General features: G+C 47.5%; 1 protein-coding gene across 1 annotated transcript in view; it reads left to right on the plus strand.

Annotated features, from left to right (window-relative positions):
* Nucleotides 1-16018, plus strand: part of TLL2 (tolloid like 2) — a 201239-nt gene that overhangs the window by 124348 nt on the left and 60873 nt on the right. The window contains exons 4-6 of the mRNA XM_045025295.1: nucleotides 4807-4980; nucleotides 12824-12941; nucleotides 15217-15395. Of these exons, the coding sequence (XP_044881230.1) occupies nucleotides 4807-4980; nucleotides 12824-12941; nucleotides 15217-15395 (471 nt within the window). The remainder of the gene's footprint in view (nucleotides 1-4806; nucleotides 4981-12823; nucleotides 12942-15216; nucleotides 15396-16018) is intronic.

Here is a 16018-nt window from a genome sequence, read left to right on the forward strand (position 1 = left end):
TGCAGCTTCAGGGAAGGCATTTGACAAGCAAGCATGGGCCCTGCAGGAGGTGGGCAGGGAGTTTGAAAGTTCATCCTTCCATCTCTCTGCTCTGCCTTAATTTCCTTCTCATTGTGCAGCACTGCTCAGCCTTGACAGCACTGATTTGCTGCTTCACATCTCCGGCAGGAGGATGAATGGGAGAGGGGCTCAGTCTGCAGCCCCTGCTAATCACGGTGGGCTGTGGGGACCCCTCTTGCATGGAGAGTAGGGCTCAGCAGGCTCTGAGTATTTTTATAATGAGGCTTTTTAAAAAAACCCAAACCCTGCGTGTGTAACTGATTCAGGAAGTGAGGCTGGTAACTGGCTCCACAACAGCAGTGATGCTGACAACAGTGCAAAGGCACCTCTGCCTGGAGCTTCAGCAAAACTTAGCAAGCCGTGAGCCTGGATCGCGTCCCCCGGTGCATGAGCAGAAGGGTACGGGTCTGGTGCCTGTGGATTGGAGAGGGGGCATTGCCAAAGCATTGTTCCCCTCTTTTCCCGACCCTCCACCCTTGCGCAGCAGGGGTCTGGCTCCTTTTGGGATGGGGTGGGACTGGGGGAGCACAAGGGGCCACCAAGCACTTTGTTTTGTAACAAATGTATGAAGTTGAAGTGTCCTGTGGTGCCTTGTTGGGGTGTAAGGTGCTACAGGGAGAACCCTAAAGGCCAATTTCTCCCACTATCCCCTGGACAGGTAGGGCACTGGCAACAGAAGGGCAAGCTTCTTTTACTGCCTCAGCCCTGATCTGACAGGGGGCTGTCTGCAGGTGTGTGCCACAGGGGGCTCACTCACTGTTGGTGGGGACTCTTTTGGACACCACTAGGATCTGCTCTCCATCGGTCTGATGCTCCTTCCATCGGTTCCTCGCCCTGTGGTCTTTCTTTCTCTGGGACCTAGGGTGCTCCTTCTTCATGACTCACCCCTCCAGCCAGTTCACCATAGTCCTCCCTTTCCAGGGTGTCGGAGTCCCACTGGATTGGCCGAGGAGATTGCAGAGCCATTAGCCATTATCTTTGAAAAATCATGGCGATCGGGGAAGGTCCCGGACGACTGGAAAAAAGCTAATGTAGTGCCCATCTTTAAAAAAGGGAAGAAGGAAGATCCAGGGAACTACAGGCCAGTCAGTCTCACCTCAGTCCCTGGAAAAATCATGGAACAGGTCCTCAAGGAATCAATCCTGAACCACTTAAAGGAGGGGAAAGTGATCAGGAACAATCAGCATGGATTCACCAAGGGCAAGTCATGCCTGACTAACCTAATTGCCTTCTATGATGAGATAACCGGCTCTGTGGATGAGGGGAAAGCAGTGGATGTGCTATTTCTGGACTTTAGCAAAGCTTTTGATACAGTCTCCCACAGTATTCTTGCCAGCAAGTTAAAGAAGTATGGGCTGGATGAATGGACGGTAAGGTGGATAGAAAACTGGCTAGATGGTCGGGCTCAACGGGTAGTGATCAATGTTTCCATGTCTAGTTGGCAGCCGGTATCAAGTGGAGTGCCCCAAGGGTCGGTGCTGGGGCCGGTTTTATTCAATATCTTTATTAACGATCTGGAGGATGGTGTGGACTGCACCCTTAGCAAGTTTGCAGATGACACTAAACTGGGAGGAGTGGCTGATACGCTGGAGGGTAGGGATAGGATACAGAGGGACCTAGACAAATTAGAGGATTGGGCCAAAAGAAATATGATGAGGTTCAACAAGGACTGATTTAGTTGGGTTTGGTCCTGCTTTGAGCAGGGGGTTGGACTAGATGACCTCCTGAGGTCCCTTCCAACCCTGAGATTCTATGATTCGATGATTCTATGATTCTAAGGACAAGTGCAGAGTCCTGCACTTAGGACGGAAGAATCCCATGCACTGTTACAGACTAGGGACCGAATGGCTGGGCAGCAGTTCTGCAGAAAAGGACCTATGGGTTACGGTGGACGAAAAGCTGAATATGAGTCAACAGTGTGCCCTTGTTGCCAAGAAGGCTAATGGCATTTTGGGTTGTATAAGTAGGGGCATTTCCAGCAGATCGAGGGATGTGATCATTCCCCTCTACTCAGCACTGGTGAGGCCTCATTTGGAGTACTGTGTCCAGTTTTGGGCCCCACACTACAAGAATGATGTGGATAAATTGGAGAGAGTCCAGCGGAGGGCAACAAAAATGATTAGGGGGCTGGAGCACATGACTTATGAGGAGAGGCTGAGGGAACTGGGATTGTTTAGTCTGCAGAAGAGAAGAATGAGGGGGGATTTGATAGCTGCTTTCAACTACCTGAAAGGGGGTTCCAAAGAGGATGGATCTAGACTGTTCTCAGTGGTAGAAGATGACAGAACAAGGAGTAATGGTCTCAAGTTGCAGAGGGGGAGGTTTAGGTTGGACATTAGGAAAAACTTTTTCACTAGTAGGGTGGTGAAGAACTGGAATGGGTTACCTAGGGAGGTGGTGGAATTTCCTTCCTTAGAGGTTTTTAAGGTCAGGCTTGACAAAGCCCTGGCTGGGATGATTTAGTTGGGTTTGGTCCTGCTTTGAGCAGGGGGTTGGACTAGATGACCTCCTGAGGTCCCTTCCAATCCTGAGATTCTATGATTCTATGATTAACAACCCACTTGCCGGCCCAGTCAGCCTTTCGGGCCAAGGCCAGATCCAGTGCCACTTTCCCAGCAGCTGGTAGAAGAACCCAGGCTGGCCCACTACTCCGGGTTCCAGTCCAGGGACCCTATACCTGGCAACTAGCTCCCAGGCCCTGGGGCTACTTTCCTAGATGCCTTCCTATTTCCCTCTTTATCTTCTGGACCTCTTCTGAGTTCACAGGCCCGAACGTCCTCTTCTCAGGGAGTAACTGCAGACTACTACTTCTCTGTAGCCCCGAACTCACCTCCCTTCTCTCCGGGAGCGACTGCAGACTACTTCCCCTGCCATCGCCTTCTTTTCTTAGCCTGCTGGCTATATATAAGCTCAGCCTGCCCCTGCCGAGCTGGGCTTCACCATCAATTGGTATTTCAGTCTCTGGCTTTCCCCCAGGTTGTTAATTGTCCTAGCAACCTACTCTGCCTCAGTGGGATGGACAGCCCATCCCAGGGTGAAAATTGAGTTGTCAGTGGCCCATTCATTCAGGCCTCAGCCTCAGCACTGATGCTGCCAGCCGGGGCAGCGGTTAGCTTGAGTCATGTCACTGGCTTGTCTTTGTGATCAGGCTGCTTGTCCCCTGGGTACTGGACTGAGGGACTGTCCAGGCTGCAGCTGGGGTATGTGACAGCAGGAGGTGTGGACTTACCTGCACGAGCCTTAATGTAGCCAGCTCAGGTTCCAATAGCAGGGCAGCACGGGCTTCAGCGCGGATTGTACAAGCCCCACTGGAACCCTGGGTAATGACTGGGCAGCTAGCCCCCAATGAAGTCCATGCTGCTGCAGCTTCGCTGCTATCAGTACCTGAGCTAGCTAGATTAAAGCTAGCTCAGGTGTGTCTACACCTGCTGCAATTCCATCCTTTCATAGCAACGTAGACCTAGCGTGAGACTCACCAGCTGGAAATTCCCGTGGGCTGTACAGCCTGTGTGTAAGTGATCTTTAAAACAAGGCAGAGGAATAAAACAGACAGCAGGGAAGCTGTCTGTGGTGCAGTAAATGCCACATTTCTAGTGCCCTCAGAGGGTCAGTAACGAAAGAGGATCTGCAGGGACTGTCCCTCAGAGTTAATAAATCACGGTTAGAACTGGAGCAAGTGTGTTTGCAGCAGCACCAAGGCAGATGGAAATTAATATTGTTGCCCGTTTAGCAAGTAAGGGGGAGACATTTTCTCATTTTGCCTGTTAACTTTTTGTTCTTTTGTACCAAAACAAGAGATTGAATGTGCACAGATTTGTAACTGATGCCGAGGATCAAATTTCTCAATTTTTCCATGGTGAAAACCTGCAACCTCCTGGCAGAAACTGCCCAATTCACAGACCCTCCCAAGTGCCTGAAAATTACATGTGAAAACTATTCAGCTTAGAATTTAGGAGGTGGGTGCTTTACCATTATAAAAATGTAGATGTGGAATAGACTTCAGCCTCTAAACACGTTAGTATGAAGATGAGTCGATTAATTGAGGGTACACGCCAAATCAATAACTGCCTCACAGTGGAATAAAGTCAGGCAAAAGGACAAGGATGTAGTTATGAGTTTATATGAAGGACCCTAGAGTTGTGATTACACTGGAAGGCCTAATGATTGTAATTGTTCAGTCTCCCTGGGCTTTGACTGACTGAGATGCAATGCAATGCAATGGAATCTACATTCATCTAAATTGCCAGGAGCCTAAGCTGCCAATTTGGTCTAGAGGCAAACTCTGGTGTTGTTCGGATCTGGGATTTTGGTTTGGGCCTATCTCTACTCAAACTTCTAACTCAATGTCCCCGTCAGTGAGATTGCCGTAATCAGGGCTTTGGAGCGGAGCCCGGAGCTGGAGCGCAGAGCAGCTCTGGAGCAGTGGAGCCGCAGGTTTTTGCCTGGAGCTGGAGTGGAGCCAGAGCACAGCTCCAAAGCCCTGGCTGTAATGTGAAGAAACAGCAGAATGGCGATTCCCCTTCTGCTTTAGCACTGAGGATGGGGAAGGTCAAATGATAAGACCGTCTGCTACAGATTAGCTCTATGATAGCCCTGAACAAAACAAGGTCAGACCTAGATGTGGCTTCTGGTTCACATTAACAGTCTGGCTTGTTCTGTTTTGTGTGCACTGAGGCCAGGGTATTGCCTTGGGGCTGCCCTGGGAAGCAAGAGGATGTAAACAGTGTTGCAACTTTTGTCTTGCAGATGGCAGGAGGAATGCCACACTCTCAAGGAGGCCGACGGAGGAGGAGGATGATAAAGACCTGCCTCTCTCAGCCGCGGGCTCCTCTCCCAGAATCCGCAGGGCAACCACATCCAGGGCAGAGAGAATCTGGCCCGGAGGGGTCATACCCTATGTCATTGGAGGAAATTTCACTGGTCAGTAGCAAAACACAATGCTTAGCTGTTTGTGACTTGGGGAACCCCTTCTTAGGAGATCTTCTCCACTCCTGGGTCAAGAGTGCCTGATCTTTGGGAGCCCTTCCCTGGAGAGGGCTGGCTGTATGGCGAAGCGGCTGGACAAATAGCTGAATCCCACTCCTGAAGTTGCTGGAAAAAGGCCTCAGCGCTCAGTCCAGCCTACCTCTTTGCAGCTGGACACAGCTTAAAACTCCTGTTCCGTGGTGGGTCAGAATCTGAAACCTGAGCTTGCTTCCTTGCTGTCTGGATCTCCAGGATGGGAGTGTTGAAAAGGCAGGGCACTTTGACCCACAGGCATGGGAAGAAAGTGCATTGGGCTGTTCTCTTGTGATCCCTCTGGCCAGCGGACCACCGAGACCACTGGGCCTTGCGATTCTCCTCTGCACAGTTGGTCAGTGTGATGCCGAGCCACAAAGCAGCTGAGTGGGGAGGAGGAACAGGGAGCTCTGAGCTAGATCCCTGGATGGAATGGGGGATCTCTTAGTACAGCTCAGAGACCCTTGGTTGCACAACCTTTGACCAGTGTCCAACAGTAGCTGCCTGGAGAGGGGCTGGTGTCCTGCCTACTGTGTTGCAATATCCATTGAGAGGATGTCTTTGCCTCTCTAGTGCATCCCTGCCAGGCCATGCTTCATTGTGCCTTTTGCTGTTTTGTTACCAGCCACGTGCATCTTAAAACATTCATTTGGATCCTGCCATTTCCTGGTGCTTTGTGCTTTGTTGGGGGAAGCCACAGGAGAGGTGCCCAGTTACCACCCTCAGTCAGAGTAGCCTGGGAAAGGGTTTAAAGATGGGGAGTCACAGCTTCCACAGAACCCTAGATGTGGGAAAGAGACCATCCCCCCCCGCCTTTCCTGCACAGGCCAGTGCAGGATCCTTCCCTACAATAAATCCCCTAGTGGTCTGTCCATCCTCGCTTTAAATAACTTCAGTGATGAGACTTCTACCACTTCCTTTGGGAGACTGTTCCAGTCTGATCTCTCACTGTGGCAATATTTCTCCCAATATTCAACACAATTTCACTCTAGTACTCTGCACTATACTCCTTGTGGCCTCTCTTATTGCGGTTTCTACTTGAGATTTACTCCCTTCAAATAGTTCTTCATGGTTCTATCTCCTTCTCTTAACCAAGCTACCAGGTGAGGGTTCAATTATTGCATTGCAGCAGAGCTCACAGGATGGGGAGGTGCAGAGGCAATGTCCCAGCAGGAGATCCTGGAGGAATTGTGCCACTCAGGTGTGCATAACTGCTCCAGCAATCCCTGGGTGCTACAGGTCCAGTGCCACCCTCCTGCATGGCAGCATTCATAGACATTAAGGCCAGAAGGGACCATCATGATCATCTAGTACAGGGGTAGGCAACCTATGGCATGTGTGCCGAAAGCGGCACGCAAGCTGATTTTCAGTGGCACACTCACTACTGGGTCCTGGCCACCAGTCTGGGGAGCTCTGCATTTTAATTTAATTTTAAATGAAGCTTCTTAAACATTTAAAAAACCTTATTTACTTTACATGCAACAATATTTAGTTATATATTATAGACTTATAGAAAGAGACCTTCTAAAAACGTTAAAATGTATTACTGGCACGCGAAACCTTAAATTAGAGTGAATAAATGAAGACTCGGCACACCCCTTCTGAGAGGTTGCCGACCCCTGATTTAGTATGACCTTCTGCACATTGCAAGCCAAAAAACCTCACCCACTCTTGTAATAGACCCCTAGCCTCTGGCTGAGTTACTGATGTCTTCAAATCATGATTTAAAATTTCAAGTTACAGAGAATCTTCCATCTACACTAGTTTAAACCTGCAGGTGACCCATGCCACATGCTGCAGATGAAGGTAAAAAAAACCCCAGGGTCTCTGCCAATCTGACCTGGAGGAAAATTCCTTTCTGATCCCAAATATGGCAATCAGTTAGACCCTGAGCATGTGGGCCAGACCCACCAGACAGACACTTTGGAAAGAATTCACTGTGGTAACTCAGAGCCCTCCCCATCCCGTGTCCCCTCACCGGCCGATGGAGATATTTGCTGCTAGCAGTCACAAATCGGCTACATTATAAGCAGTCTTGTCATATCATCCCCTCCATAAACTTATCTCTAGCTGGCAGTGCAGAACTCTCTCATCTGCCCCTTTGGGTGTAGGTGTAAGCCTGGAGCCCTCCTTGTGCACCGGGCAAAAGGACAGCAATTACTCCTGGCTGCTGTGTCAGGGCTCAGTGTGAATTCTGTGTCGCGCACTCAGCCAGGGCCAGACCATCTGTCCGTGTATGTACCTTTCAATCTCGCCTCAGAAATCACTCCTTCCAGCTTTTTTTCCTCATTATCTTTTGCTCCTACTTTGAGGACTTTCTTGGGGGCAACAATTTTGCTTTATTCACTTGGATCCAGGGGAATGTAAACCTAATACAGACCTGTAATTATCTGAGCTTTACGTCTTTTGCTTTCCTGCCCTGTGCTAGCACGGGAACGAACGCTACGAGATTGTAGTCACATACAGAACAAAGCACCATGCAGCTCTGGCCATTTGGCCTCTCTCTTTTGCACATGTGCCTCTTGATGGCAGAAGCAGAGAATCTGTACTTTACTGGTTTATGTATGCATGAAATATACTGTTAATGCTTAATCATGTTCGTTAGTCATTTTAATACAGTAACTCATCATAGAACTGGAAGAGACCTTGAGAGGTCATCTAGTCCAGTCCCTTGCACTCAAGGCAGGACTAAGTATTATCTAGCCTGCGGGCCAGATCCAGCCCACCAGCTGTTTTAAGCTGGCCCTTGAGTTCCCACTGGGGAGTGGAGTTGGGGGCTGCTCCACACGGGTCCCGGAAGCTGCGGCATGGCTCCCACCCTGCTCCTACGCATAGGGGCAGCCTGGGGGCTTGGCTCTGCATGCTGCCCCCACCCCATGTGCTTCCCCCATAACTCCCATTGGCCGGGAATTGTGGCCAATGGGAGCTGCAGGGGCCTGTGGACAGGGCAACGCGCAGCAGAGCCACTTGTCCACGGCTCTGCATAGGAGCTGAAGAAGGGACATGCCACTGCTTCTGGGAGCTGCTTGAGTAAGCGCTGCCCAGAGCCAGCACCCCAGAGCCTCTCCCTGCACCACAACCCTCTGCCCCAGGCCTGATCCCCCTCCTGCCCTCCAAATCCCTCGATCCCAGCCCAGAGCACCCTCCTACACCCCAAATGCCCAACCTCAGAGCCCACAACGCCAACCAGAGCCTGCACCCCAACCCCCTGCCCTATCCCTGATCCCCCTCCTGCCCTCCAAACCCCTCGATCCCAGCCCGGAGCAACCTCCCACACCCCAAACTCCTCATTTCTGGCCCCCCCGAGCCTTCACCCCAACCAGAGCCTTCACCCCGTCCCACACCCCAACCCCAATTTTATGAGCATTCATGGACTGCCATACAATTTCTATTCCCAGATGTGGCCCTTGGGCCAAAAAGTTTGCCCACCCCAATCTAGACCGTCCCTGACAGGTGTTTGTCCAACCTGCTCTTAAAAATCCCCAATGATGGAGATTCCACAACCTCCCTAGGCAGTTTATTCCAGTGCTTAACCACTCTAACAGTTAGGATGTTTTTCCTAATGTCCAACCTAAACCACCCTTACACATTGAGTGTAAGGATGAAGGACAAGCCTGGGTTACTATATTAAGCACTAAAGGTCCAGCTGCAGTTGGAGTCTATGGTGTGACATAGACACCCCCTTGGGACTGTCACCTGATGTGCTGAAATTACCACTGGGCCTGTTTTCCTTGCCAGCCTGGGACTTCCAGAACCCTGTCTTGTTGAGCCAGACATGGTAGCCTGCTGCAACAGACTCAGGGTCTGAACCATCCCCTCAAAGCTGAAGGTTTTAACTGAAAACCACTCAGCAGGTTACCTATCTCCAGCACCCAGACACCCAGTTCCCAATGGAATCCAAACCCCAAATAAATCCATTTACTCTGCACGAAGCTTATACAGGTTAAACTCATGAAATGTCCAACTATCCTCTGTAGTTGCCTCTATCTTAATTAGAAAATAAAATAGGTGTGGTTCATCATGAAAAAGTCATGAGACAGAGAAATTCTTGTAATTTATGCAGATCACTTATTTGCCACTGCATAACTCATCAGAATTAGTAATATAATTACAGTGTTTTGGTTGTAATTGGTGTTCCAATTAGCTTTGTTTAGAGCTAGCCATTCATAGGAGGCCATGATACGTAAACTTGAAAATTAGGTGTAAAATTTCTGAAGAATAGGTGATCAAAGACATCTATGTTTATAGAATCATAGAAATGTAGGGCTGGAAGGGACCTTGAGAAGTCATCAAGTCCAGCCCCCTACTCTGAAACATGTGTGAAGGGAGTCCCGGGGACAGTCAGGGGACAGGGAGGGGGGGTTGGATGGGGCAGAGGTTTGCGGGGGGGGGTCAGGGGACAGGGAAGGGGGTGGTGGTGGTCAGGGGACAAGGAGCAGGATGGGTCAGGGATTCTAAAAAATTCTCATTTCATTTGAAATGTTTAGCGGGGTTTTTATTTTTGTTTTTGTTTTTCTGCTTCTTGGTGAAACAAGAACCAAAAAAGCCTCCAAGGTTTTCAATTTGTTATTACCCCCTCTACCCCGCCTCCTTTTTCTCCCTCTTTACCTTTTTCTCTCCCCGCCCCGAGAGGGAAAAGGAGGCAAGGAGAAGGAAAGCCCCAGAGAGGAAAAGCTCAATGCAAACCATTTTTTAAAAGACTTTAATTTAAGTGGAAAACAAAAGTTGAATGAAACAACATTTTTCTACACATTTTTTCTTAAATGTTGTTTTGATTGAACAAAAAAATCACCCAGCTTTAGTTGTAACCGCACAGGCTTCTGTATGCGCCTTATGCCTAGCCTGAATGGCCCACTGGCCTGAGTTCAGTCTCATAGGGGGCACCTGCTAAATATGGCTTGCTTACCTTAACTCTCAGCTTCTCACCCAGCCTCTGTCCCAGTGCCTTAGATAGCTGGCTGAAACTGTTACTTTTGCTGGATGGCATAAGCACATTCCTCCTTCTGACCTATAACTGAGTCACTCCTTGGGCAAAGAAGAAAAATAGTGTATTTCTGCTCTTCAGATTAACCACAAGATATTTCTACATTATTTTAGCCAAGTATGTGCTTGGCCTGCCTTCTATGGCTCAGTCATGTGCAGGTAGGTGAAAGAGTGGGTGAAAAACTAGTTGAAGGACAGTAATCAAGGAATGGTTATCAATGATACACTTTCAAACTGGGGAAATGTGTCCAGCAGGTCCCACAGGGGTCCAGTACTATTCAATATTTTCATAAATCAATTGGATAATGAAATCGAAAGTTCACTTATGCAATTTGCAGATGACACCAGGCTGGGAGGGGTTGAAAGCACTTTGGAGGACAGGATTAGAATTTGAAATGCCCTTGATAAAGTGAAGGATTTGTCTGAAATCAGCAGATGAAATTCAATAAAAACAAGTGCAAAGTACTACACTTAGGAATGAAAAATCAAATGCATAACTACAAAATTGGGAATAACTAGCTAGGCAATAGTACTGCTGGAAAGGATCTGGGGATTATAGCGAATCACAAAGTGAATGTGTCAACCATGTGATGCAGCTACAAAAGAGACTAATATCATACTAGGTTGTTATGACATACGTTGCAACCTTGTGCAGTATCTCTGGGATACATACTGTATTAAGCTTATGAATGGTGTATGTATCACTGTGGGCCAGGGACTGTATGCAACTTGGGGCAGTGGAGGAGAGTGAGGGGGATTGATACCACAGCTCCTCCAGGAACTAAAAACAGTGGATGGTGATTTAAGGTGAATCACTCAGGTTCTAAAGACCTCCAGAGAGGTACCAGGCCTGGGGACACTTGCATAAACCGGTTCAAACTAGGTTTTCCAGAGACCAACTGACTAAGAAAGGATGTTTGGCATAAAAAGTCTACATTTAAACTGACTCAGGGCCTTCTTTTGATTCAGCAAGCAGACAAGTCCTTCTGACCAAAGACGCAACTGTTCCAGAAGGGCTGGAAGAACTTTGGCTTACTAGGGCCCCCGTCAGATTGAACAGTGACATCTGATAAGCTTTTAGAGTGTGTCATAAACATACAGTTAAGGGTTAATTCCTCTTTTTCCTGTAAAGGGTTAAGAAGATCACATAACCTAGCTGACACCTGACCAACAGGATCAATAAGGAGACAAGATACTTTCAAATCTGGGAGGGAGGAAAGTCTTTGTCTGTCTGTTGTTGTGTGTGCTTTTGCCGGAGAAGATCAAGGAGGCAAGCCATCTAACTCCATTAAAATTCAAAAGTTTTGGATTTTTTTTAAGCAGAATTTTTTTATTGTTTCTTTAAACAATCAAACACAGCAAGCAGCAAATATTTGGCCACACACTTCTGAAACCCCAAATCATGTTCAGGTCTTGGCAGACTTATTTCAGCTTTTCAATTAAAAAAACACAACACATTTTGAAGGAAAGCAGACATTGTCCATGATTTTTTTCTGCTTTTTAAAAATCCCTAGTTTTTGATCCAAAAAAAGTTTTGATGGAAAATATTTGTCCAACCTTTTTAACGAGCTTTAGTGCCTTTTAGCACTAGCTGATGCTCAGAACCAATGATACCTTGTAAAGGTGACTTGAAAAGAAATTTTCTCAAAACTGGGTTTGTGCTGAGGTGAGGAAGATTTTTAAATGTTTATTTTTCCCAGGGCTACCTGGGCAGGGGCAAGTGGGGCAGTTTTCCCCAGGCCTCACAGGGGCCCCCACGAGAATACAGTATTCTATAGTATTGTAACTTTTTTTTATGGAAGGGGCCCCCAAAATTGCTTTGCCCCAGGCCCCCTGAATCCTCTAGGCGGCCCTGGAAATGTCAGCTCTCTATAACACTGATGGAGAGAGATGCACAGCTTTTTGCTACTCCAGGTATTACTCTGGGTTTATCAATAAACAAAAGTGATTTTATTAAGTATAAAAAGTAGGATTTAAGTGGTTCCAAATAATAACAGACAGAACAAAGTAAGTCAGCAAGCAAAATAAAACAAAACATGCAAGTCTAAGCCTAATACATTAAGAAACTGATTATAGGTAAATCTCCCCTGCAGAGATGTTCCAATAAGCTTCTTTCACAGACTGGACTCCTTCCTAGTCTGGGGCCAATCCTTTCCCCTGGCACCGTCCTTATTAGTTCCAGCAGACATCTTAGGTGGTAAACCGGGGCTTTTTCATGGCTGGCCTCCTTTGTCCTGCTCCACCCCCTTTTATAGCTTTGCCACAAGGCGGGAATCTTGTCTCTCTAGCTTCCCACCCCTTCTTCTAAATGGAAAAGTACCAGATTTAAGATGGATTCCAGTATCATGTGATATGGTCACATGTCCTGTGAGACCCCAGCCTCCATTCTTCCTGGGCTGGCCCCCAGTACACAGGAAGGTTTGCAAGTAAACAGAGTCATTTACAGTCAATTGTCTTAATCAATGGGAGCCATCAAGATTTTAAACCACCATTAATGGCCCACACTTTGAATAATTACAGTAGGACCTCAGAGTTATACTTCATATTTCTAGCCTCAGATACAAAAATGATACATGTATACAAATAGGAGGAATATATTCAGTAGGTTATAACCTCTGTTATGATACCTTTCAAGAGACCTTTTGCATAAAGCATATTCCAGTTACATCATATTCACACTCATAAACATATTTCCATAGAACATATGGAGTGCAACATTACACACGGGGACAGTGGAAAAATGGGGCCTTAAATGTTTGTTCTGCTCTGATTTCTTTTTCAGGCAGCCAAAGAGCTATTTTTAAACAGGCCATGAGGCACTGGGAGAAGCACACCTGTGTGACTTTTGTGGAGAGGACTGACGAGGAGAGCTTCATTGTGTTCACGTACAGAACCTGTGGGTAAGCGACACGCACCGGAGCACATAGTCCAGTTACGTGGCCCGCTGGCATCTTGCCGGATCCCGTACCAGTAAAATCAGTGATTGGTTGCCAGTGTGCAAGATCAGGCCTTCGCTTCCCTGATAAAACACATGTTGAAAGTGTCCTACACCCATTTTTAGTATTTCACAGATCAGACACTATAAAACACATTGTGAGCCCTTTGGGGCTATGTCTTGCCATCTGAGTGCCCCCAAAAGAGGTTCTGTCCCCATTTTACAAATGGCAGAATGAGTCTCAGAGAAGTTGAGCTCCCAGTCCTGTAAGGAGCTCCATGCAGGTGACTCGGCCCAGATCACACAGGAAGGCTGTGGCAGGACTGGGAATAGAATGTCAGATCTCCCGAGTTCAGTGCCACGTTATTAATGAGCCCTTGTATAGATGAAATGGATAGATTCTTGAAGGCTCCAATTTCCTTTTCACTATTTATGCTGTTGGTTTCCTATCTGCGCTTTTGTTCTGACAATGAAAGTATCCGTTATTATTAATTAATGTAGCCTGGGAACCCCAGCCATGGACCAAGGCCCCATTGTGCTAGGCATTGTACGAACACACAACAAAAAGACAATCTCTGTCCCCAAAGCGCTTACAGTCGAAGTAAATGGGACAGTGTCTCTCTGTTTATAGTTATTTTCTAACTCTTTTCACTCTCTGGCTTCATTCAGTAGCCTATAGGTTGTTTGGGGAGGTAAACGCGGCAGGAGAATGTCAGAATTCCCCACCACTTGCCCCCGTAATACCAGTTTGTTTAAAAAAAAAAAAGTCATGCACATATTTTAGAATTTTGTCAGATTTTCGGGGAAGGGAGGAAAAACAAAATCTAAATTTTGGGCCTATTGGCTCTTTAAACCAGGGCTTTCCTTAAGCAATAAAAGTGTTATATGCCAAGGTGTGTCAAAGCACTGTGGGAAGGTGGGTAGGTAGGGAGTTGGCATTGTCAGGGGCGGGGGTGGTGGTGCATGCCTGCCCTCTGCTGGATGGAATGTCGGACTCAGGCACCTGACTCAGGCACTTTTGTAAACGCCACTAGGTTCCCACCTGCATCTTTAGGCACCTAAATACCTTCATAACTCTGACCCATGGTTTTCCGCCTAGGAAATCTATTGCTGGTGAATGTGCTTGGTCCTCTCTAATCATTCCCCCTCTGCCATTCAGGATACATCTACCCTTGGAGCTAGGGTGGTGAGTCCCTGCTCACATAGACATACTCACTCTAGGACTCATCAAACCAGTGCACTAAAAATAGTAATGTAGTCACAGTAGCACAAGCGGTAGCGAGTGGCAGCAGGGCCATGGGATCCAGGTGAGTTTGTGCTCAGGGCAGCTAGACCTGCTTGCCACTGTCCATGCTGCTATGGGTCTGCTACTATTTTTAGCTTGCTAGCTCAATGAGAACTAGCATGAGTATGTCTAAACAAGCTGGGAATCACATCCTGAGCTCTAAGTGGAGACATAGCCTCAGTTTCAAGTACCCAGCATAAGTTAGTGACCTCTCTGGATAGGGGGTCTTGCCATCTTGGATGCTCTTGCTGAGATGGGCCTGAGCATTTGGGGGATTTCCAAATTCAGATCCGATTCCAGCTTCATGCCTCCTCATCACAGAGGGGCTGCCCCTGAACATCTCCAAATCTGGTGGAGTCCAGATCTAATCCAAACTCCCCAGGCCTATCTCTCAATAGAGAGAGATACCATGGTCTTCTGCAAAAAAAACCCCAACCAAACAAAACAAAAAAACACTAGCATGCAGCATAGGGAGACCCGAGGCTGTTCTGCTCCAAAAACCTGCCCCAGATAAAAAGGCTAAAAGGGATGTGAGTGTGAGAGAGAGAGGGAGAGAGACACAGCATGCATGATCTCTCGACCTGTCTTCTCTGGAGCACCTTGAGCCAATAAAACGTAAGAACATAACAGCCATACTGGGTCAGACCAAAGGTCCATCTAGCCCAGTATCCTGCCTTCCGACAGTGGTCAATGCCAGGTGCTCCAGAGGGAATGAACAGAACAGGCAGTCATCAAGTGATTCATCCCCTGTTGCCCATTCCCAGCTTCTGGCATACAGAGGCTAGGGACACCATCTCTGCCATCATAGCTACATAATTCTAAATTCTTCAGTGGATCTGACTCCATCCAGCAGGGCAGTGGTGCATACTCTGCCAGTTGATAGACACATGCTACTCCAGCCATACCAGCATGGTTTCACCCATTAAAGTCACTCATCCAGTTGTTTGTTTTCCAGTTGCTGCTCATATGTGGGTCGCCGAGGGGGTGGTCCCCAGGCCATATCCATCGGCAAGAACTGTGATAAGTTTGGCATCGTGGCCCACGAGCTGGGCCATGTGGTTGGGTTTTGGCACGAGCACACGCGGCCCGACCGGGACCAGCATGTCACAATCATCAGAGAAAACATACAGCAAGGTAAAGAAGAAGCTCTTATACCAATTTCAGATGCTGTGTGGTGGAAACCTCAGACCTCCCTGGGCTTGTGCACAACTCCTCTTCAGCTAAGAGTTACAGCGGGTAGCCTCAGTTATTGCAAAAAGAAACCAAACTACGATGCCAGGCATTGCAGAGAAAGAGAGCCAAAATATTCAAGTGACTAGCGATTTTAATACACCAGGAGGGGAATTTTCAGAGGGTAAGATCCAGTCCCCTTTAATGTCACTAGTTGCTTCTGGAATTCTCAGCCATAGATATTTACTAAACAGAATTATATTAAAGGAACTTACAAGATAGCTGAGAAGCCCCGTCATTATTTTGCTAGCTTCAGAAATGTAAATGGTACTGGTGCTTCCCTCGATGCCAGACATTGCTTTATCTGTCTGGTTATGTACATTAGGACGAGAGCTGCGTAAGCTAGTCATAATTGTGAGCTCTCTTTAACTTTTCCAGCATGACAACAAGCACTACAGGACACGCGCTAGGCTGTGACTGACTTTTCCAGAGCATTTCTTGTGGTAAAGTTATATGGGAGAAATAGGATCAAATGCATTTTGAGACCGATATGGAAAGGGGGTTGGGCCCAAGAGAGACTTGTTCTT

The sequence above is a fragment of the Mauremys mutica genome, chromosome 7 (genome assembly GCF_020497125.1).
Source record: "Mauremys mutica isolate MM-2020 ecotype Southern chromosome 7, ASM2049712v1, whole genome shotgun sequence".
Lineage (NCBI taxonomy): Eukaryota > Metazoa > Chordata > Testudines > Geoemydidae > Mauremys > Mauremys mutica.